The 24541-nt window shown below is 45.3% G+C and overlaps 1 protein-coding gene across 1 annotated transcript in view; it reads left to right on the forward strand.

The window, feature by feature from the left end:
• Positions 1-24541, forward strand: part of LOC110491159 (guanine nucleotide-binding protein G(i) subunit alpha-3) — a 71582-nt gene that overhangs the window by 36102 nt on the left and 10939 nt on the right. Inside the window, exons 2-6 of the mRNA XM_036947744.2 lie at positions 2749-2791; positions 4460-4601; positions 9088-9245; positions 19992-20120; positions 22857-22986. Of these exons, the coding sequence (XP_036803639.2) occupies positions 2749-2791; positions 4460-4601; positions 9088-9245; positions 19992-20120; positions 22857-22986 (602 nt within the window). The remainder of the gene's footprint in view (positions 1-2748; positions 2792-4459; positions 4602-9087; positions 9246-19991; positions 20121-22856; positions 22987-24541) is intronic.

The raw sequence follows: 24541 nt of genomic DNA on the forward strand, positions 1-24541 counted from the left end.
AACATATTAAACATCATCCATCTACCTTGAGGATCTGTTAGTTATGGTTGAGGATCTGTTAGTTATGGTTGAGGATCTGTTAGTTATGGTTGAGGATCTGTTAGTTATGGTTGAGGATCTGTTAGTTATGGTTGAGGATCTGTTAGTTATGGTTGAGGATCTGTTAGTTATGGTTGAGGATATGTTAGTTATGGCTGAGGATCTGTTAGTTATGGTTGAGGATCTGTTAGTTATGGTTGAGGATATGTTAGTTATGGTTGAGGATCTGTTAGTTATGGTTGAGGATCTGTTAGTTATGGTTGAGGATATGTTAGTTATGGTTGAGGATCTGTTAGTTATGGTTGAGGATCTGTTTGGACAGATGGGTGAAGTTGGTTATGGTTGGAGTTAGAATTTTGGCTGTCAGAAGTATTAAAATCAACCAATGTCAGCCTTTTTAAATGCTTTATTATCCAAATGTTTAAAGTGCATGTGGGGTGACGGGAAAGAAAAGGAAATGGTGCAGTTTGAGGCAATGTGGCAGAGAGTGATGGGTGCGCTGGAGATGGGGGTGGGAACAGGTGGGTCTGGGGGGGGTGGGTGAACAGGTGGGTCTGGGGGGGTGTGGACAGGTGGGTCTGGGCAGGTGTGAGCAGGTGGGTCTGGGGGGGTGTGAACAGGTGGGTCTGGGGGGGTGTGAACACAGGTGGGTCTGGGCGGGTGTGAACACAGGTGGGTCTGGGCAGGTGTAGTTGTCTTGTATGTGTATGTTTTCTACTGTCTAAAAAATATAAAAAGGAATACAAAGAAAAATCTCTTGCATCTGATTATTTATTATGAATAGGATTTGTTTGATTAATTTTGTTTACATTAATTATAACTACAATGTCACAAATAATTGATCACACACAACATGAGTCGATTAACTTGGTCGAAACAACCAAAACATTTATTTATTAAAGGTGCTTATTTATTTTGATCCGAAGCCATGAGTGAGTGAGTCATCTTTATGCTGACGAATCCTCGCTGGTCTCTTTCATTCAGTTTCTTCTTCACCTCAGCAAAGGACTCCGTGTTTCAGCAACTCACTTTATATATAGAGGGGCTATCAGTCTTTCACACTGTGGTAAATAATGGCACTTTGTTATCTAGAATTATTTCCTTCTGTTTTTAGAGGGAGAGAAACCAAAAGGCCACCGTACCTATTTTTCAAAAATCGTCTCTACACGTCAAGTGTAATTCCCCCATTTGTATTTACCCAAGTTCTCTCTCAACACCAGGACCACCGGCAGCGTTGTGTGTGTGTGTGTGTGCCTGATGCAGGACTCAAGACTGAAAACGACTCCATTAATATCCGAAAAGAGAGTCAATTTGTGCCACATTTTAGACTACTGATAAATGAGCATTCTGACTCCTCCTTGTCGTAGTGTGGTGCAATGACAGAATTACGCAATCTGCCACCATCTACCATAAACGGTCGCTGCATAAACTCAACACCTTTTTAAGGAAGAACCACTGTACGTACCTCGGCCTAAACGTCACCGCCACTGGTAACTTCCACAAAGCTGTGAACGATCTGAGAGACAAGGCAAGAAGGGCCTTCTATGCCATCAAAAGGAACATCAAATTCGACATACCAATTAGGACCTGGCTAAAAATACTTGAATCAGTTATAGAACCCATTGCCCTTTTTATGGTTGCGAGGTCTGGGTTCCGCTCACCAACCAAGAATTCACAAAATGGGACAAACACCAAATTGAGACTAATTCTGCAAAAATATCCTGTGTACAACGTAAAACACCAAATAATGCATGCAGAGCAGAATTAGACTGACACCCGCTAATGATCAAAATCCAGAAAAGAGCCGTTACATTGAACAAACGATTCCCAAACCTTCCATAACAAAGCCAGAGTGGTCCTGGGGCTCTGTTCACATACACAAGCAGACCCCACAGAGCCCCAGGACAGCAACACAATTAGACCCAACCAAATCATGAGTAAACAAAACATTATTACTTGACACATTGGAAAAAACTAGCAAAAAAACTGAGCAAACTAGAATGCTATTTGGCCCTAAACAGAGAGTACACAGCGGCAGAATACCTGACCAATGTGACTGACCCAAACGTAAAGAAAGCTTTGACTATGTACAGACTCAGTGAGCATAGCCTTGCTATTGAGAAAGGCTTCCGTAGGCAGACATGGCTCAAGAGAAGACATACTATGTGCACACTGCCCACAAAATGAGGTGGAAACTGAGCTGCACTTCCTAACCTCCTGCCAAATGTATGACCATATTAGTGACACATATTTCCCTCAGATTACACAGATCCACAAAGAATTCGAAAACAAATCCAATTTTGATTAACTCCCATATCGATTGGGTGAAATACCACAGTGTGCCATCACAGCAGTAATATTTGTGACCTGTTGCCACAAGAAAATGGCAACCAGTGAAGAACAAGCACCATTGTAAATACAACCCATATTTATGTTTATTTATTTTCCCTTTTGTACATTGTTACCACACTGTATACAGACATATGACATTTGAAATGTCTTTATTTCTTTTGAACTTTTGTGAGTGTAATGTTTACTGTAAGTAAATGTGTTTATTTTATTTAAACATATGTTTCCCATCAAAGCCCCTTACATTGAAATTGAATTGAAAATGTTTAGACTACGGTTCAAAATGTACTTTTCTGGCTGATTTTGTTTCATTTATTAGTTCTCCTGTAATCGATGAGTCTCTTTTTTTTCTCTTTTCAGGTGCTGGGGAGTCTGGGAAAAGTACAATAGTGAAGCAGATGAAGTAAGTTCAAGAAACATCTTTCATCAAACTGCATTATGTCAAACTCACAAATCCCCATGATGGTTGCAGCACAGAACTAGAATGAGTTGGTGATGAGTGGTTTGACTGTTCTGTTCATTCCATTTCTATGGGTAGAATGTTGGTGATGTTGGTGATGAGCAGTTTGACTGTTCTGTTCATTCCATTTCTATGGGTAGAATGTTGGGGATGTTGGTGATGAGCAGTTTGACTGTTCTGTTCATTCCATTTCTATGGGTAGAATGTTGGTGATGTTGGTGATGAGCAGTTTGACTGTTCTGTTCATTCCATTTCTATGGGTAGAATGTTGGTGATGAGCAGTTTGACTGTTCTGTTCATTCCATTTCTATGGGTAGAATGTTGGTGATGTTGGTGATGAGCGGTTTGACTGTTCTGTTCATTCCATTTCTATGGGTAGAATGTTGGTGATGTTGGTGATGAGCAGTTTGACTGTTCTGTTCATTCCATTTCTATGGGTAGAATGTTGGTGATGTTGGTGATGAGCAGTTTGACTGTTCTGTTCATTCCATTTCTATGGGTAGAATGTTGGTGATGTTGGTGATGAGCGGTTTGACTGTTCTGTTCATTCCATTTCTATGGGTAGAATGTTGGTGATGTTGGTGATGAGCAGTTTGACTGTTCTGTTCATTCCATTTCTATGGGTAGAATGTTGGTGATGTTGGTGATGAGCAGTTTGACTGTTCTGTTCATTCCATTTCTATGGGTAGCACGTTGCAGCCCAAAAATAGCATTCCAACTCACATACAACACGACAGTAGCAGTCCAAATAGCATTCAAACTCACATACAACACGACAGTAGCGCGTTGCAGTCCAAATAGCATTCCAACTCACATACAACACGACAGTAGCGCATAAACCATGGCAAAAGGTTACTGTTACTATTTCTGGTTTTGACATTTGTAAGTTATATAGCTGATTATTTTAACTTATTAAACAGTTAACCCGATTAGTTAAACTTGTTAACTGTCATTCAGATAATATGCTGTCGATGTACAGTACTGTCTTTTGTGAGGGTTTAATGGTTCAGGGATAATTGCCATTGCCAGCTGAGTTCATCTCTTTCTGTCGTGTGTGTGTGTGTGTGTGTGTGTGTGTGTGTGTGTGTGTGTGTGTGTTGCATAGAGAGATGCTAGCCTCATTTTAACGTGGCGCTCAGGCAGAGAGACGATGGAGGGAAGCACACATTACATAACACAATGGCCACAGAGGCCAGCAGCTAGCCTGGCATGGCCTGAATAGACTACCAACCCTGGATTCCCACATTAAGCATGCCTATTTACTCACACAATAGACCTGTTAACAGTTGGTTGGTTTTGGAAATGTCTTGTCTTGAATGGTCACGCATACAGAAAAGTTCAAAACTTCAGTTAGATTTCCTTTAGACCAGAGTGACAATGTTCCGCTGTGCACATTATGTAGAAAACATGCCTAATCCATTGATTCATACCAAGTGTTAAGTTGTATTTAAAAAATATATTATATTTTTGAGGAGGGATGGGGGACCGCCACCATCCACCCCTTCAGAGGAGAACTTAATTAATGCTGTTCAAGTGTGGATATTGGACCAGACCGAGTGACTTTATCTGAAATCTAAACTAGCATGACGTTTTGAATGTTCTCCCGTTCAGAATCATCCATGAGGCCGGCTACTCCGAGGAGGAGTGTAAACAGTACAGAGTGGTGGTGTACAGCAACACAATCCAGTCTATCATCGCCGTCATCAGAGCCATGGGACACCTAAAGATAGACTTTGGGGACGCCGCACGAGCGGTAGGCACACAACGCAACGTAACTTTATGGTCTAGCAAAACTTGTGGTTCGCATTGTGTCTGTGTTTTTAATGCCCTGCTTTCTTAAACTATGGGTCGGGACCCAAAGTGGGTGTGGCATGTGAGAGGTGGGTCGCCAGTTATGAGCTACGTCTATAATCACATGCTATTTCATCTTAATTTGGGTCTTTTGGAGGGCGTTTTGAGTCACCAGAGGACGGTCAATTTCTCATTTGGGTCTCAAGCTGAAAAAAAGGGTTTGAAGAACCCATGCCCATCTGTATTTGATGAGCTGAGTCTTTAGAGTTCTCATCGTCTACCGAACAGGTCTCACATTTTCACCCAAAGGGTCTGATTTAGAGTTGAGAAAAGTGGACGCAACTCAGACTTTCACTTTAATAATTTACAGAGTTTAACGGGAGGCTTGCTCAAAAAGGTGATGTAAGGATCTCAGGACAGAATATTGCCCCAAGTGCAGTGGTGTAAAGTACTTTAGTAAAAATAAGTACTACTCAAGTAGTTTTTTGGCGTAATATACTTTACTATTTATATTTTTGATAAAATATATCTAATTTACGTAGGTATTCACACCCCTGAGTCAATATATGTTAGAATCACTTTTGGCACATTTGTTAAAAATTTGTTAAGCAAATTTTTACTCCTGAACTTATTTAGACTTTCCATAACCAAAGGGTTGAAAAAGTACTGACTCAAGACATTTTCAACTTTTAATTTATTTAGTAAACATTTCTAAAAACATAATTCCACTTAGACATTATGATGTATTGTGTGTAAAACATTTTTAATTCAGGCTGAAATAAAATGAAAAAATGAAAAAAAGTCAAGGGGCTGTGAATGTACCTGTAGGCACTGTACCTGTAGGCACTGTACCTGTAGGCACTGTACCTGTAGGCACTGTACCTGTAGGCACTGTACCTGTAGGCATGTACCTGTAGGCACTGTACCTGTAGGCACTGTACCTGTAGGCACTGTACCTGTAGGCATGTACCTGTAGGCATGTACCTGTAGGCACTGTACCTGTAGGCACTGTACCTGTAGGCACTGTACCTGTAGGCACTGTACCTGTAGGCACTGTACCTGTAGGCACTGTACCTGTAGGCATGTACCTGTAGGCACTGTACCTGTAGGCACTGTACCTGTAGGCACTGTACCTGTAGGCACTGTACCTGTAGCCAATGTACCTGTAGGCACTGTACCTGTAGGAATGTACCTGTAGGAATGTACAGTGCCTTGCGAAAGTATTCGGCCCCCTTGAACTTTGCAACCTTTTGCCACATTTCAGGCTTCAAACATAAAGATATAAAACTGTATTTTTTTTGTGAAGAATCAACAACAAGTGGGACACAATCATGAAGTGGAACGACATTTATTGGATATTTCAAACTTTTTTAACAAATCAAAAACTGAAAAATTGGGCGTGCAAAATTATTCAGCCCCTTTACTTTCAGTGCAGCAAACTCTCTCCAGAAGTTCAGTGAGGATCTCTGAATGATCCAATGTTGACCTAAATGACTAATGATGATAAAAACAATCCACCTGTGTGTAATCAAGTCTCCGTATAAATGCACCTGCACTGTGATATTCTCAGAGGTCCGTCAAAAGCGCAGAGAGCATCATGAAGAACAAGGAACACACCAGGCAGGTCCGAGATACTGTTGTGAAGAAGTTTAAAGCCGGATTTGGATACAAAAATATTTCCCATGCTTTAAACATCCCAAGGAGCACTGTGCAAGCGATAATATTGAAATGGAAGGAGTATCAGACCACTGCAAATCTACCAAGACCTGGCTGTCCCTCTAAACTTTCAGCTCATACAAGGAGAAGACTGATCAGAGATGCAGCCAAGAGGCCCATGATCACTCTGGATGAACTGCAGAGATCTACAGCTGAGGTGGGAGACTCTGTCCATAGGACAACAATCAGTTGTATATTGCACAAATCTGGCCTTTATGGAAGAGTGGCAAGAAGAAAGCCATTTCTTAAAGATATCCATAAAAAGTGTCGTTTAAAGTTTGCCACAAGCCACCTGGGAGACACACCAAACATGTGGAAGAAGGTGCTCTGGTCAGATGAAACCAAAATTGAACTTTTTGGCAACAATGCAAAACGTTATGTTTGGCGTAAAAGCAACACAGCTCATCACCCTGAACACACCATCCCCACTGTCAAACATGGTGGTGGCAGCATCATGGTTTGGGCCTGCTTTTCTTCAGCAGATGATGGTTAAAATTGATGGGAAGATGGATGGAGCCAGATACAGGACCATTCTGGAAGAAAACCTGATGGAGTCTGCAAAAGACCTGAAACTGGGACTGAGATTTGTCTTCCAACAAAACAATGATCCAAAACATAAAGCAAAATCTACAATGGAATGGTTCAAAAATAAACATATCCAGGTGTTAGAATGGCCAAGTCAAAGTCCAGACCTGAATCCAATCGAGAATCTGTGGAAAGAACTGAAAACTGCTGTTCACAAATGCTCTCCATCCAACCTCACTGAGCTCGAGCTGTTTTGCAAGGAGGAATGGGAAAACATTTCAGTCTCTCGATGTGCAAAACTGATAGAGACATACCCCAAGCGACTTACAGCTGTAATCGCAGCAAAAGGTGGCGCTACAAAGTATTAACTTAAGGGGGCTGAATAATTTTGCACGCCCAATTTTTCAGTTTTTGATTTGTTAAAAAAGTTTGAAATATCCAATAAATGTCGTTCCACTTCATGATTGTGTCCCACTTGTTGTTGATTCTTCACAAAAAAATACAGTTTTATGTCTTTATGTTTGAAGCCTGAAATGTGGCAAAAGGTCGCAAAGTTCAAGGGTGCCGAATACTTTCGCAAGGCACTGTACCTGTAGGAATGTACCTGTAGGGAATGTACCTGTAGGCATGTACCTGTAGGCACTGTACCTGTAGGAATGTACCCGTAGGACATGTACCCGTAGGACATGTACCTGTAGGACATGTACCTGTAGGCACTGTACCTGTAGGACATGTACCTGTAGGCCATGTACCTGTAGGAATGTATACCCTTGGAAGTGAGCCTTTATTGGAAGCAGAGTTGGAAGGTTTTGCAGCTTCCGGGGGTTTTCCTGAGGAGGGGGGAGGGGCATTCATCTTTCATAAACATATGGCAGTGGTTCCCAAAGCTCTTCCACCTGTTCTATTTATTCTAGACTAGCACATCTGATTCAATGTATCTAGGGGTTGGGGATTATACACTGAACGGAAATGTATAAACACAACATGCAACAATTTCAAAGATTTTTACTGAGTTACAGTTCATATAAGGAAATCAGTCAATTGAAATACATTAATTTGGCCCTAATCTATGGATTTCACATGACTGGGAATATAGATATGCATCTGTTGGTCACAGATACCTTAAAAAATAAGTAGGGGTGTGGAACCAGTCAGTATCTGGTGTGACAACCATTTGCATCGAGTTGATCAGGCTGTTGATTGTGGCCTGGGGGATGTTGTCCCTTTCCTCTTCAATGGCCGTGTGAAGATGCTGGATATTTGCGGGAACTGGAACGCGCTGTCGTACACATCGATCCAGAGCATCCCAAACATGCTCAATGGGTGACATGTCTGGTGAGTATGTGGGCCATGGAACTGGGACATTTTCAGCTTCCAAGAATTGTGTATAGATCCTTGAAACATGGGGCCGTGCATTGTCATGCTGAAACATGTGATGGCGGTAGATGAATGGCACAACAATGGACCTCAGGATCTCATCACGGTATCTCTGCATTCAAATTGCCATTGATAAAATGTAATTGTGTTCGTTGTCCGTAGCTTATGCCTGCCCATACCACCACCACCATGGGGCACTCTGTGGAGGACCTGGGCTGGCGTGGTTACATGTGGTCTGCGGTTGTTAGGCCGGTTAGACGTACTGCCAAATTCTCTAAAACGACGATGGAGGCGGCTTATGGTAGAGAAATTAACATTTAAATTATCCGGCAACCGCTCTGGTGGATATTCCTGCAGTCAGCATGCCAATAGCACGTTCCGTCAAAACTTGAAACATATGCGGCATTGTGTTGTGGGACAAAACTGCCCATTTTAGAGTGGCCTTTTATTGTCCCCCGCACAAGGTGCACCTATGTAATGATCATGCTGTTTAATCAATATCTTGATATGCCACACCTGTCAGGTGGATGGATTATATTGGCAAAGGAGAAATGCTCACTAACACGGATGTAAACAAATTTGTGCACAACATTTTAGAGAAATACGTTGTTTTTTTTTGTGCATATAGAACATTTCTGGGATCTTTTATTTCAACTCATGAACACTTTTTACATGTTGCGTTTATATATTTGTTCTGTTAACCAGTTGAATCAGGTGAGCTTGATCTGGAATATATGATATCTGGAAGTATCCCAGATGCATTTTGGGAAACACTGGTCAATCAACGAATCAATGAATCACTGGTCTAATGAGCATGTCTATTTTACCAGGACGATGCTCGTCAGCTGTTTGTATTGGCTGGTACAACGGAGGAGGGTGTGATCTCATCAGATCTAACCGGTGTGATACGGAAACTGTGGTCGGACAGCGGGGTCCAGACCTGCTTCCTGCGTTCCAGAGAGTACCAGCTCAACGACTCCGCATCCTAGTAAGACACGCACACACAGACTGACAGACGGACACAGTGTACACACACACACACACACAGACTGACAGACGGACACAGTGTACACACACACACACACACACGCACAGACTGACAGACGGACACACACACACACACACACACACACACACACGCACAGACTGACTGACAGACGGACACACACACACACAGACTGACAGACGGACACAGTGTACACACACACACACACACACGCACAGACTGACAGACGGACACAGTACACACACACACACACACACACAGTACACGCGCTGTACCTCACTTGTTATGCTTGTAGACTGATTTTATTTAGAGATAATACAAATACGTGCCACAAAGATACACCCTGGCTGTTTACAATGCTGTAAGCTGCCGACACATTCACTTCTATAGGAACGACTGTGTCTTAAATTCACTGACAACTTCCTCTTGTCATACATGACTGAAACTTAACCTCGCCCTCTTTCCTCTGAATTTCATTGTTTTATTACATCTCCTGAGAGGTTACATTTCCGAAGGACCGAGAATAGTTTGTTTTTTTTTGCTATGTAAAAGCTCACAGTAGAGATGGACAAGACTGGTCTTGCTTATCGCCTTGGATAGGGCTCGTTTAGACTGCAGCCTGTTCAGAATGTAGACCAGCTAGCTAGCTGATACAGCTGATGGTGTTCTACAACGCAGTGGGAGATTATGATAAACGCTGTCATCACAGACATTACCCAGCTGGTTGTCAAAGCTGTTACCATTTCACTTAGGAAATATTAGAGTTGCTCTACACTGTAAATTCATGTGTCACTGTAGGTTGTAGTATATTGTTTTTCCATTTCCGTTATAATTTGAATTAGTTACAGTTCTGAGTTAGAGCCTTCGTCAAAGAGTAATATAATTTACTGTGGCCTATAAGTTGAACACTAGATTGTGTAAGTACAGTATACGATATTTGTACACCAGAATCTAAAAGTGGGAACTAACTTTATTTATACATGAACTGAATATTTAGACCAGGGTTCCCCAAATGGCAGCCTGCCGGCCTATACTGGCCCTCTAGTGACCCCCCCCCCCCCCCCCCCCCCAAACAAATCTTGTTTTAGTTGTTGGACAGACTGTAAAAACACCAGCAAATCAGCTCCAAGTATTCTCACACATAGTAGAGCTATATACACACTCAGTGGCCTGTTATCTAGGTACACCTACGTTCATGAAAATGGTTCGCTCCTACAGACAGTGAGTCACGTGGCCGTATGAAGCAGGCAGACCGGCATCGAGGCATTCAGTTCGATTGAACTTTAGACTGGACAAAAACGAGAGCCCCGAGAGACTTTGAGCGTGGTATGATCGTTTGGTGCCAGGCGCTCCGGTCCCAGTATCTCAGAAACGGCCGTCCTCTTGGGCTTCTCACTCACGACAATGTCTAGGGCTTTACCGAGCATGTGGCGACAAACAAACATCCAGTCAGCGGAAGTCCTGTGGGTGAAAACATCTCGTTGTGGAGAGAGAAGCTAACAGGCGGGCCACAAACAGGGAAATAAACGGTGCAGTACAACAGTGGTGTGCAGAACGGCATCTCAGAACGCACCACTGGTCGGTCCTTGTCACGGATTGGCTATTGCAGCAGACAACCACACCTGGTTCCACTCCTATCAGCTAAAAACAAGAAGAAGCAGGTTCACCAACACTGGACAAGTTAGGAATGGAAAAACAACAGGTGTAGACTAACAGTGAAATGCTGACAGGCCCTTCCCAACAATGTAGAGAGAAACAACAGGTGTAGACTAACAGTGAAATGCTGACAGGCCCTTCCCAACAATGTAGAGAGAAGCAACAGGTGTAGACTAACAGTGAAATGCTTTCTGATGGGCCCTTCCCAACAATGTAGAGAGAAACAACAGGTGTAGACTAACAGTGAAATGCTTTCTGACAGGCCCTTCCCAACAATGTAGAGAGTAACAACAGGTGTAGACTAACAGTGAAATGCTGACGGGCCCTTCCCAACAATGTAGAGAGAAACAACAGGTGTAGACTAACAGTGAAATGCTGACAGGCCCTTCCCAACAATGTAGAGAGAAACAACAGGTGTAGACTAACAGTGAAATGCTTTCTGATGGGCCCTTCCCAACAATGTAGAGAGAAACAACAGGTGTAGACTAACAGTGAAATGCTTTCTGACAGGCCCTTCCCAACAATGTAGAGAGAAACAACAGGTGTAGACTGACGGGCCCTTCCCAACAATGTAGAGAGAAACAACAGGTGTAGACTAACAGTGAAATGCTGACGGGCCCTTCCCAACAATGTAGAGAGTAACAACAGGTGTAGACTAACAGTGAAATGCTGATGGGCCCTTCCCAACAATGTAGAGAGAAACAACAGGTGTAGACTAACAGTGAAATGCTTTCTGACGGGCCCTTCCCAACAATGTAGAGAGTAACAACAGGTGTAGACTAACAGTGAAATGCTTTCTGACGGGCCCTTCCCAACAATGTAGAGAGTAACAACAGGTGTAGACTAACAGTGAAATGCTGACGGGCCCTTCCCAACAATGTAGAGAGAAACAACAGGTGTAGACTAACAGTGAAATGCTTTCTGATGGGCCCTTCCCAACAATGTAGAGAGAAACAACAGGTGTAGACTAACCGTGAAATGCTGACGGGCCCTTCCCAACAATGTAGAGAGAAACAACAGGTGTAGACTAACAGTGAAATGCTTTCTGATGGGCCCTTCCCAACAATGTAGAGAGAAACAACAGGTGTAGACTAACAGTGAAATGCTGACGGGCCCTTCCCAACAATGTAGAGAGAAACAACAGGTGTAGACTAACAGTGAAATGCTTTCTGACGGGCCCTTCCCAACAATGTAGAGAGTAACAACAGGTGTAGACTAACAGTGAAATGCTGACGGGCCCTTTCCAACAATGTAGAGAGAAACAACAGGTGTAGACTAACAGTGAAATGCTGACGGGCCCTTCCCAACAATGTAGAGAGAAACAACAGGTGTAGACTAACAGTGAAATGCTGACTGACGGGCCCTTCCCAACAATGTAGAGAGAAACAACAGGTGTAGACTAACAGTGAAATGCTGACTGACGGGCCCTTCCCAACAATGTAGAGAGTAACAACAGGTGTAGACTAACAGTGAAATGCTGACTGACGGGCCCTTCCCAACAATGTAGAGAGTAACAACAGGTGTAGACTGACGGGCCCTTCCCAACAATGTAGAGAGAAACAACAGGTGTAGACTAACAGTGAAATGCTTTCTGACGGGCCCTTCCCAACAATGTAGAGAGTAACAACAGGTGTAGACTAACAGTGAAATGCTGACAGGCCCGTCCCAACAATGTAGAGAGTAACAACAGGTGTAGACTAACAGTGAAATGCTGACAGGCCCGTCCCAACAATGTAGAGAGAAACAACAGGTGTAGACTAACAGTGAAATGCTTTCTGACGGGCCCTTCCCAACAATGTAGAGAGAAACAACAGGTGTAGACTAACAGTGAAATGCTTTCTGACAGGCCCTTCCCAACAATGTAGAGAGTAACAACAGGTGTAGACTAACAGTGAAATGCTGACAGGCCCTTCCCAACAATGTAGAGAGAAACAACAGGTGTAGACTAACAGTGAAATGCTTTCTGACGGGCCCTTCCCAACAATGTAGAGCGAAACAACAGGTGTAGACTAACGGGCCCTTCCCAACAATGTAGAGAGAAACAACAGGTGTAGACTAACAGTGAAATGCTGACGGGCCCTTCCCAACAATGTAGAGAGTAACAACAGGTGTAGACTGACGGGCCCTTCCCAACAATGTAGAGAGAAACAACAGGTGTAGACTAACAGTGAAATGCTGATGGGCCCTTCCCAACAATGTAGAGAGTAACAACAGGTGTAGACTAACAGTGAAATGCTGACGGGCCCTTCCCAACAATGTAGAGAGAAACAACAGGTGTAGACTAACGGGCCCTTCCCAACAATGTAGAGAGAAACAACAGGTGTAGACTAACAGTGAAATGCTGATGGGCCCTTCCCAACAATGTAGAGAGTAACAACAGGTGTAGACTAACGGGCCCTTCCCAACAATGTAGAGAGAAACAACAGGTGTAGACCAACAGTGAAATGCTGATGGGCCCTTCCCAACAATGTAGAGAGTAACAACAGGTGTAGACTAACAGTGAAATGCTGACGGGCCCTTCCCAACAATGTAGAGAGAAACAACAGGTGTAGACTAACGGGCCCTTCCCAACAATGTAGAGAGAAACAACAGGTGTAGACTAACAGTGAAATGCTGATGGGCCCTTCCCAACAATGTAGAGAGTAACAACAGGTGTAGACTAACAGTGAAATGCTGATGGGCCCTTCCCAACAATGTAGAGAGAAACAACAGGTGTAGACTAACAGTGAAATGATGACGGGCCCTTCCCAACAATGTAGAGAGTAACAACAGGTGTAGACTAACAGTGAAATGCTTTCTGACAGGCCCTTCCCAACAATGTAGAGAGAAACAACAGGTGTAGACTAACAGTGAAATGCTTTCTGACGGGCCCTTCCCAACAATGTAGAGCGAAACAACAGGTGTAGACTAACGGGCCCTTCCCAACAATGTAGAGAGAAACAACAGGTGTAGACTAACAGTGAAATGCTTTCTGATGGGCCCGTCCCAACAATGTAGAGAGAAACAACAGGTGTAGACTAACAGTGAAATGCTGACGGGCCCTTCCCAACAATGTAGAGCGAAACAACAGGTGTAGACTAACAGTGAAATGCTTTCTGACAGGCCCTTCCCAACAATGTAGAGAGAAACAACAGGTGTAGACTAACAGTGAAATGCTTTCTGATGGGCCCTTCCCAACAATGTAGAGAGTAACAACAGGTGTAGACTAACAGTGAAATGCTGACAGGCCCTTCCCAACAATGTAGAGAGGAACAACAGGTGTAGACTAACAGTGAAATGCTGACAGGCCCTTCCCAACAATGTAGAGAGTAACAACAGGTGTAGACTAACAGTGAATTGCTGATGGGCCCTTCCCAACAATGTAGAGAGTAACAACAGGTGTAGACTAACAGTGAATTGCTGATGGGCCCTTCCCAACAATGTAGAGAGAAACAACAGGTGTAGACTAACAGTGAAATGCTTTCTGATGGGCCCTTCCCAACAATGTAGAGAGAAACAACAGGTGTAGACTAACAGTGAAATGCTTTCTGATGGGCCCTTCCCAACAATGTAGAGAGTAACAACAGGTGTAGACTAACAGTGAAATGCTGACGGGCCCTTCCCAACAATGTAGAGAGAAACAACAGGTGTAGACTAACAGTGAAATGCTTTCTGATGGGCCCTTCCCAACAATGTAGAGAGAAACAACAGGTGTAGACTAACGGGCCCTTCCCAACAATGTAGAGAGAAACAACAGGTGTAGACTAACAGTGAAATGCTGACGGGCCCTTCCCAACAATGTAGAGAGAAACAACAGGTGTAGACTAACAGTGAAATGCTGACGGGCCCGTCCCAACAATGTAGAGAGAAACAACAGGTGTAGACTAACAGTGAAATGCTTTCTGATGGGCCCGTCCCAACAATGTAGAGAGAAACAACAGGTGTAGACTAACAGTGAAATGCTGACGGGCCCTTCCCAACAATGTAGAGCGAAACAACAGGTGTAGACTAACAGTGAAATGCTTTCTGACAGGCCCTTCCCAACAATGTAGAGAGAAACAACAGGTGTAGACTAACAGTGAAATGCTTTCTGATGGGCCCTTCCCAACAATGTAGAGAGTAACAACAGGTGTAGACTAACAGTGAAATGCTGACAGGCCCTTCCCAACAATGTAGAGAGGAACAACAGGTGTAGACTAACAGTGAAATGCTGACAGGCCCTTCCCAACAATGTAGAGAGTAACAACAGGTGTAGACTAACAGTGAAATGCTTTCTGACGGGCCCTTCCCAACAATGTAGAGAGTAACAACAGGTGTAGACTAACAGTGAAATGCTGACAGGCCCTTCCCAACAATGTAGAGAGTAACAACAGGTGTAGACTAACAGTGAATTGCTGATGGGCCCTTCCCAACAATGTAGAGAGTAACAACAGGTGTAGACTAACAGTGAATTGCTGATGGGCCCTTCCCAACAATGTAGAGAGAAACAACAGGTGTAGACTAACAGTGAAATGCTTTCTGATGGGCCCTTCCCAACAATGTAGAGAGAAACAACAGGTGTAGACTAACAGTGAAATGCTTTCTGATGGGCCCTTCCCAACAATGTAGAGAGTAACAACAGGTGTAGACTAACAGTGAAATGCTGACGGGCCCTTCCCAACAATGTAGAGAGAAACAACAGGTGTAGACTAACAGTGAAATGCTTTCTGATGGGCCCTTCCCAACAATGTAGAGAGAAACAACAGGTGTAGACTAACAGTGAAATGCTTTCTGATGGGCCCTTCCCAACAATGTAGAGAGAAACAACAGGTGTAGACTAACAGTGAAATGCTTTCTGATGGGCCCTTCCCAACAATGTAGAGAGTAACAACAGGTGTAGACTAACAGTGAAATGCTTTCTGATGGGCCCTTCCCAACAATGTAGAGAGAAACAACAGGTGTAGACTAACAGTGAAATGCTTTCTGATGGGCCCGTCCCAACAATGTAGAGAGAAACAACAGGTGTAGACTAACAGTGAAATGATGACGGGCCCTTCCCAACAATGTAGAGAGTAACAACAGGTGTAGACTAACAGTGAAATGCTTTCTGACGGGCCCTTCCCAACAATGTAGAGCGAAACAACAGGTGTAGACTAACAGTGAAATGCTGACAGCCCCTTCCCAACAATGTAGAGAGTAACAACAGGTGTAGACTAACAGTGAAATGCTGACAGGCCCGTCCCAACAATGTAGAGAGTAACAACAGGTGTAGACTAACAGTGAAATGCTGACAGGCCCGTCCCAACAATGTAGAGAGAAACAACAGGTGTAGACTAACAGTGAAATGCTTTCTGACGGGCCCTTCCCAACAATGTAGAGAGAAACAACAGGTGTAGACTAACAGTGAAATGCTGACGGGCCCTTCCCAACAATGTAGAGAGAAACAACAGGTGTAGACTAACAGTGAAATGCTGACGGGCCCGTCCCAACAATGTAGAGAGAAACAACAGGTGTAGACTAACAGTGAAATGCTTTCTGATGGGCCCGTCCCAACAATGTAGAGAGAAACAACAGGTGTAGACTAACAGTGAAATGCTGACGGGCCCTTCCCAACAATGTAGAGCGAAACAACAGGTGTAGACTAACAGTGAAATGCTTTCTGACAGGCCCTTCCCAACAATGTAGAGAGAAACAACAGGTGTAGACTAACAGTGAAATGCTTTCTGATGGGCCCTTCCCAACAATGTAGAGAGTAACAACAGGTGTAGACTAACAGTGAAATGCTGACAGGCCCTTCCCAACAATGTAGAGAGGAACAACAGGTGTAGACTAACAGTGAAATGCTGACAGGCCCTTCCCAACAATGTAGAGAGTAACAACAGGTGTAGACTAACAGTGAAATGCTGACAGGCCCTTCCCAACAATGTAGAGAGAAACAACAGGTGTAGACTAACAGTGAAATGCTTTCTGATGGGCCCTTCCCAACAATGTAGAGAGAAACAACAGGTGTAGACTAACAGTGAAATGCTGACGGGCCCTTCCCAACAATGTAGAGAGAAACAACAGGTGTAGACTAACAGTGAAATGCTTTCTGATGGGCCCTTCCCAACAATGTAGAGAGTAACAACAGGTGTAGACTAACAGTGAAATGCTGACGGGCCCGTCCCAACAATGTAGAGAGAAACAACAGGTGTAGACTAACAGTGAAATGCTTTCTGATGGGCCCGTCCCAACAATGTAGAGAGAAACAACAGGTGTAGACTAACAGTGAAATGCTTTCTGACAGGCCCTTCCCAACAATGTAGAGAGTAACAACAGGTGTAGACTAACAGTGAAATGCTGACTGACGGGCCCTTCCCAACAATGTAGAGAGAAACAACAGGTGTAGACTAACAGTGAAATGCTTTCTGATGGGCCCTTCCCAACAATGTAGAGAGTAACAACAGGTGTAGACTAACAGTGAAATGCTTTCTGACGGGCCCGTCCCAACAATGTAGAGAGAAACAACATAGAGAAATAATTGAAAGTGAAACCACAGTAGCGGTTCTACTAAGCGAACACATGGAAGTATCATTTAGCCCTTCCCAAGTATCATTTAGCCCTTATTTAGTATCATTTAGCCCTTATTAGTATCATTTAGCCCTTCCCAAGTATCATTTAGCCCTTATTAGTATCATTTAGCCCTTATTAGTATCATTTAGCCCTTATTAGTATCATTTAGCCCTTATTAGTATCATTTAGCCCTTATTAGTATCATTTAGCCCTTCCCAAGTATCATTTAGCCCTTATTAGTATCAATTAGCCCTTCCCAAGTATCATTTAGCCCTTCCCAAGTATCATTTAGCCCTTATTAGTATAATTTAGCCCTTCCCAAGTATCATTTAGCCCTTATTAGTATCATTTAGCCCTTCCCAAGTATCATTTAGCCTTTCCCAAGTATCATTTAGCCCTTCCCAAGTATCTTTTAGCACTTACCAAGTATAATTTTGATTTGGAATTTTATGACTCCTTCAGGTATACAAAAAAATCTAAAATATTTGATGAAACAATGCATTTGGACTTACTGCTATTTCCCCATAGGAACACATAGAATAACAGATTCATACATGGACAAACAGATGGCCCAAAAATACTTCAAAAGGGAAGTTTGTTTTAAAGTGTCTGTCCCAAATCTGAGAGATTATTTTTATTTATATCCATATTTAACTCGTTCTTTATCTCGCTCTTTTTTGCTCTCTCCTGACCTGTCTGTCTCGTTCTCTCTCCTGACCTGTCTGTCTCGTTCTCTCTCCTGACCTGTCTGTCTCGTTCTCTCTCCTGACCTGTCTGTCTGTCTCTCCTGACCTGTCTGTCTCTTTCTCTCTCCTGACCTGTCTCTTTCTCTCTCCTGACCTGTCTCTTTCTCTCTCCTGACCTGTCTCTTTCTCTCTCCTGACCTGTCTCTTTCTCTCTCCTGACCTGTCTCTTTCTCTCTCCTGACCTGTCTCTCTTTCTCTCTCCTGACCTGTCTCTCTCTTTCTCTCTCCTGACCTGTCTCTCTCTTTCTCTCTCCTGACCTGTCTCTCTCTTTCTCTCTCCTGACCTGTCTGTCTCTTTCTCTCTCCTGACCTGTCTGTCTCTTTCTCTCCTGACCTGTCTCTTTCTCTCTCCTGACCTGTCTCTTTCTCTCTCCTGACCTGTATGTCTGTCTGTCCTGACCTGTCTGTATGTCTCGCCTGACCTGTCTCTTTCTCTCTCCTGACCTGTCTCTTTCTCTCTCCTGACCTGTCTCTTTCTCTCTCCTGACCTGTCTCTTTCTCTCTCCTGACCTGTCTCTTTCTCTCTCCTGACCTGTCTCTTTCTCTCTCCTGACCTGTCTCTTTCTCTCTCCTGACCTGTCTCTTTCTCTCTCCTGACCTGTCTCTTTCTCTCTCCTGACCTGTCTCTTTCTCTCTCCTGACCTGTCTCTTTCTCTCTCCTGACCTGTCTCTTTCTCTCTCCTGACCTGTCTCTTTCTCTCTTTCCTGACCTGTCTCTTTCTCTCTCCTGACCTGTCTCTTTCTCTCTCCTGACCTGTCTCTTTCTCTCTCCTGACCTGTCTCTTTCTCTCTCCTGACCTGTCTCTTTCTCTCTCCTGACCTGTCTCTTTCTCTCTCCTGACCTGTCTGTCTCTTTCTCTCTCCTGACCTGTCTCTCTTTCTCTCTCCTGACCTGTCTCTCTTTCTCTCTCCTGACCTGTCTGTCTGTCTCTCCTGACCTGTCTGTCTGTCTCTCCTGACCTGTCTCTTTCTCTCTCCTGACCTGTCTCTTTCTCTCTCCTGACCTGTCTCTTTCTCTCTCCTGACCTGTCTGTCTGTCTCTCCTGACCTGTCTGTCTGTCTCTCCTGACCTGTCTCTCTTTCTCTCTCCTGACCTGTCTGTCTCTTTCTCTCCTGACCTGTCTGTCTGTCTCTCCTGACCTGTCTCTCTTTCTCTCTCCTGACCTGTCTGTCTCTTTCTCTCCTGACCTGTCTGTCTGTCTCTCCTGACCTGTCTCCCTTTCTCTCTCCTGACCTGTCTGTCTGTCTCTCCTGACCTGTCTCTCTTTCTCTCTCCTGACCTGTCTGTCTCTTTCTCTCCTGACCTGTCTGTCTGTCTCTCCTGACCTGTCTCCCTTTCTCTCTCCTGACCTGTCTCCCTTTCTCTCCTGACCTGTCTCTTTCTCTCTCCTGACCTGTCTCTTTCTCTCTCCTGACCTGTCTCTCTTTCTCTCTCCTGACCTGTCTCTTTCTCTCTCCTGACCTGTCTCTTTCTCTCTCCTGACCTGTCTCTTTCTCTCTCCTGACCTGTCTCTTTCTCTCTCCTGACCTGTCTCTTTCTCTCTCCTGACCTGTCTCTTTCTCTCTCCTGACCTGTCTCTCTTTCTCTCTCCTGACCTGTCTCTCTTTCTCTCTCCTGACCTGTCTGTCTCTTTCTCTCCTGACCTGTCTGTCTCTCTTTCCTGACCTGTCTGTCTGTCTCTCTTTCCTGACCTGTCTGTCTCTCTCTCTCTCCTGACCTGTCTGTGTCTTTCTCTCTCCTGACCTGTCTGTGTCTCTCTCTCTTCTGCTCTGTCTCCCTCTCCTGACCTGTTTCTCGTTGTCTCTCCTCCCTCAGTTATCTGAATGACCTGGACCGTATTGCCCAACAGAGTTATGTCCCCACCCAGCAAGACGTGCTGAGGACCAGAGTCAAGACTACTGGCATCGTGGAGACACACTTTACCTTCAAGGAGCTCTACTTCAAGTCAGTACACCCGCTGCTATCCTCACACACACACACACACACACACACACACATACACACATACACACACACACACACACACCTTCAATGAGCTCTACTTCAAGTCAGTACACCCGCTGCTATCCTCACACACACACACACACACACACACACACACACACACACACACACACACACACACCTTCAAGGAGCGCTGCTTCAAGTCTTTATACCTACCGATAGCTACACACACACCATTTTGATTGAGACAGATCTTAGTTATTTGAGAATAGTCGGCTCAGTGCCAAAGCCAGAGCCTAATGAGGCAAACAACTGTTTCACAGGTGATGGGGACAGATGATTTGGTATAGCGTCAACATAATTCATTAATTAGATGGATTCAATAATCGTACTTAATTCATTTGTTTGTTTAGACAAACACAATCCATTAGTTCTTAATTATTACGATCAGCCCCTTTTTTTACATCAGTCGACGTCACGAAGGGCTTGAGAGTAACCTTCCCCCCCCCACACAGAGGAAGCAAAGCACAAGCTAAACTAAATAACTAATGGTCAGTTTAAATAGTGGTGTTGACACTCAGTCTGTTCATAGATGTATGTGTTCAGCAAAGATTTAGTTCCTAGAAATGCTGATTGGCTGGGTTGATGCAGGGGCACCGTCCATATGGTCGGTCGGTCGGTCTGTCTTAAGTTGAAGGGCGTTGCTCCGTCAATCAATGAACTGTATTTATAAAGCCCTTCGTACATCAGCTGATGTCACAAAGTGCTTATACAGAAACCCAGCCTAAAACCCCAAACTGCAAGCAATGCAGATGTAGAAGCACAGTGGCTTGGAAAAACTCCCTAGAAAGGTCAGAACCTAGGAAGAAACCTAGAGAGGAACCAGGCTCTGAGGGGTGGCCAGTCCTCTTCTGGCTGTACCAGGTAGAGATTATAACAGAACATGGCCAAGATGTTCAAATGTTCATAGATTACCAGCATGGTCAAATAATAATAATCACAGTGGTTGTCGAGGGTGCAACAGGTCAGCACCTCAGGAGTAAATGTCAGTTGGCGTTTCATAGCCGATCATTAAGAGTCCAAAACAGCAGGTCTGGGACAGGTAGCACGTCCGGAGAAAAGACTAATCCTTGTCTATGACCATAGTGGTGAGGGTGGGTCTCAGGTACAGACAGGAGCCTTGTCTATGACCATAGTGGTGAAGGTGGGTCTCAGGTACAGACAGGAGCCTTGTCTATGACCATAGTGGTGAAGGTGGGTCTCAGGTACAGACAGTCTATGACCATAGTAGTGATGTCATCTCCATGATGTCAATTGTATATTAGGGAGCTAAAGTGTGTGTGTGTGTGTGTGTGTGTGTGTGTGTGTGTGTGATCAGTTGTCAAATCTCTTCTGTCGATAAGAAGCCGTAGCACCCATACCCTGCTGAGTCACCTCCCCCTTACCCTGCTGAGTCACCTCCCCCTTACCCTGCTGAGTCACCTCCCCCTTACCCTGCTGAGTCACCTCCCCGTTACCCTGCTGAGTCACCTCCCCGTTACCCTGCTGAGTCACCTCCCCGTTACCCTGCTGCGTCACCTCCCCCTTACCCTGCTGAGTCACCTCCCCCTTACCCTGCTGCGTCACCTCCCCCTTAACCTGCTGCGTCACCTCCCCCTTAACCTGCTGCGTCACCTCCCCCTTAACCTGCTGAGTCACCTCCCCCTTAACCTGCTGAGTCACCTCCCCCTTAACCTGCTGAGTCACCTCCCCCTTAACCTGCTGAGTCACCTCCCCCTTAACCTGCTGAGTCACCTCCCCCTTAACCTGCTGAGTCACCTCCCCCTTAACCTGCTGAGTCACCTCCCCCTTAACCTGCTGAGTCACCTCCCCCTTAACCTGCTGAGTCACCTCCCCCTTAACCTGCTGAGTCACCTCCCCCTTAACCTGCTGAGTCACCTCCCCCTTAACCTGCTGAGTCACCTCCCCCTTAACCTGCTGAGTCACCTCCCCCTTAACCTGCTGAGTCACCTCCCCCTTAACCTGCTGAGTCACCTCCCCCTTAACCTGCTGAGTCACCTCCCCCTTAACCTGCCGAGTCACCTCCCCCTTGCCCTGCCGAGTCACCTCCCCCTTGCCCTGCCGAGTCACCTCCCCCTTGCCCTGCCGAGTCACCTCCCCCTTGCCCTGCCGAGTCACCTCCCCCTTGCCCTGCCGAGTCACCTCCCCCTTGCCCTGCCGAGTCACCTCCCCCTTGCCCTGCCGAGTCACCTCCCCCTTGCCCTGCCGAGTCACCTCCCCCTTACCCTGCCGAGTCACCTCCCCCTTACCCTTACCCTGCTGCGTCACCTCCCCCTTACCCTTACCCTGCTGCGTCACCTCCCCCTTACCCTGCCGAGTCACCTTACCCTTACCCTGCTGCGTCACCTCCCCCTTACCCTGCCGAGTCACCTTACCCTTACCCTGCTGCGTCACCTCCCCCTTACTCTGCTGAGTTACCTCCCCCTGCTCAGTCACCTCCCCCTCACTTTGCTGCGTAACCTCCCCCTTACCCTGCTGAGTCACCTTACCCTGCTGAGTCACCTTACCCTGCTGAGTCACCTTACCCTGCTGAGTCACCTTACCCTGCTGAGTCACCTCCCCCTTACCCTGCTGAGTCATCTTACCCTGCTGAGTCACCTCCCCCTTACCCTGCTGAGTCATCTTACCCTGCTGCGTCACCTCCCCCTTACCCTGTTTCCCTTTGTTTCCCCTCAGGATGTTTGACGTGGGCGGCCAGCGTTCTGAGAGGAAGAAGTGGATCCACTGCTTTGAGGGCGTGACATCTATTATCTTCTGTGTGGCACTCAGTGACTATGACCTGGTGCTGGCAGAGGACGAAGAGATGGTGAGGAGAGAGGAGGGGTAGCAGGGAGGGGTGGGTGAGGGGTGCTGAGGGAGGGTGTGACGGCCATTATCTTCTGTGTGGAGCTCAGCGATTATGACCTGCTGCTGGCAAAGGACGAGGAGGGAGAGCAGGGAAGGGTAGATAGAGGGAGAGGGGTCTTCAGTTAAGTCGGGAGATGTGTGGAGGAGATGTGTTGCGGGAGAGGAGTTGAGGGAGAGGAGTTGAGGGAGGGGAGTTGAGGGAGGGGAGTTGAGGGAGGGGAGTTGAGGGAGGGGAGTTGAGGGAGGGGAGTTGAGGGAGGGGAGTTGAGGGAGGGGAGTGAGGGAGAGGAGTTGAGGGAGAGGAGTTGAGGGAGAGGAGTTGAGGGAGAGGAGTTGAGGGAGAGGAGTTGAGGGAGGGGAGTTGAGGGAGAGGAGTTGAGGGAGAGGAGTTGAGGGAGGGGAGTTGAGGGAGGGGAGTTGAGGGAGGGGAGTTGAGGGAGGGGAGTTGAGGGAGGGGAGTTGAGGGAGGGGAGTTGAGGGAGAGGAGTTGAGGGAGGGGAGTTGAGGTGTAGCGGAAGAGGTGCGAGCCACTGTGAGCACAGAGGAGGGAGAGATGCATTCTGAAAGCACAAGCATATGACCATTGCTCAAAATACAACTAATGTTGTAGTTACAGATAGGCGAGTCACTGCTTTCTGTGAGCACGTTGCCTTCAGAAAGTATTCGTACCCCTTGACTTATTCCACATTTTGTTGTTACAGCCTGAATTCAAAATGGATTCAAAAACTTTTTTTCACCCATCTGCTGAAGCGCAAACATGTTTTAAAAAATGTTTGCAAATCAGTTCATTTAAATAAATAAATTAGGCCCTAATCAATCGCAGGAGCACAGCCATGGGTGGGCATTGGCCCATGCACTTGGGAGCCAGGCCCAACCAATCAGAATTCATTTTTCCTCACAAACGGGCTTTATTACAGACAGAAATACTCCTCACCCCCCCCCCCCAGACTGGGTTGTGAGGCCAGTTGAAACATACTGACAAATTCTCTAAAACAACGTTGGTGGCGGCTTATGGTAGAGAAATAAACATTCAATTCTATGGCAACAGTTCTGTTGGACATTCCTGCAGTCAACATGCCAATTGCACTCTCTCGCAAAACTTGAGACATCTCTAGCGTTGTGTGACAAAACTGCACATTTTAGAGTGGCCTTTTATTGTCCCCAGCACAAGGTGCACCTGTGCAATGATCATGCTGTTTAATCCGCTTCCTGATATGCCACACCTGGCAGGTGGATGGATTATCTTGGTAAGGAGAAATGCTCACTAAACCAATTTGTGGCAAAAATTTGAGAGAAATGTGTTTTTTGTGCGTATGGATAATTTCTGAGATCTTTTATTTCAGCTCATGAAACATGGGACCAACACTTTGGGGCCCTTGTTGTGTTTATATTTTTGTTTAGTATAAATGAGATATTTCTGAATTTCATTTGAAATACATTAGCCAAAATGTCGAAACATGTTTTCAATTTGTCATTATCGGGTATTGTGTGTAAATAATATTTTTTAATCCATT

The sequence above is a fragment of the Oncorhynchus mykiss genome, chromosome 16 (assembly GCF_057628025.1).
Source record: "Oncorhynchus mykiss isolate SJ-2025 chromosome 16, ASM5762802v1, whole genome shotgun sequence".
Classification (NCBI taxonomy): domain Eukaryota; kingdom Metazoa; phylum Chordata; class Actinopteri; order Salmoniformes; family Salmonidae; genus Oncorhynchus; species Oncorhynchus mykiss.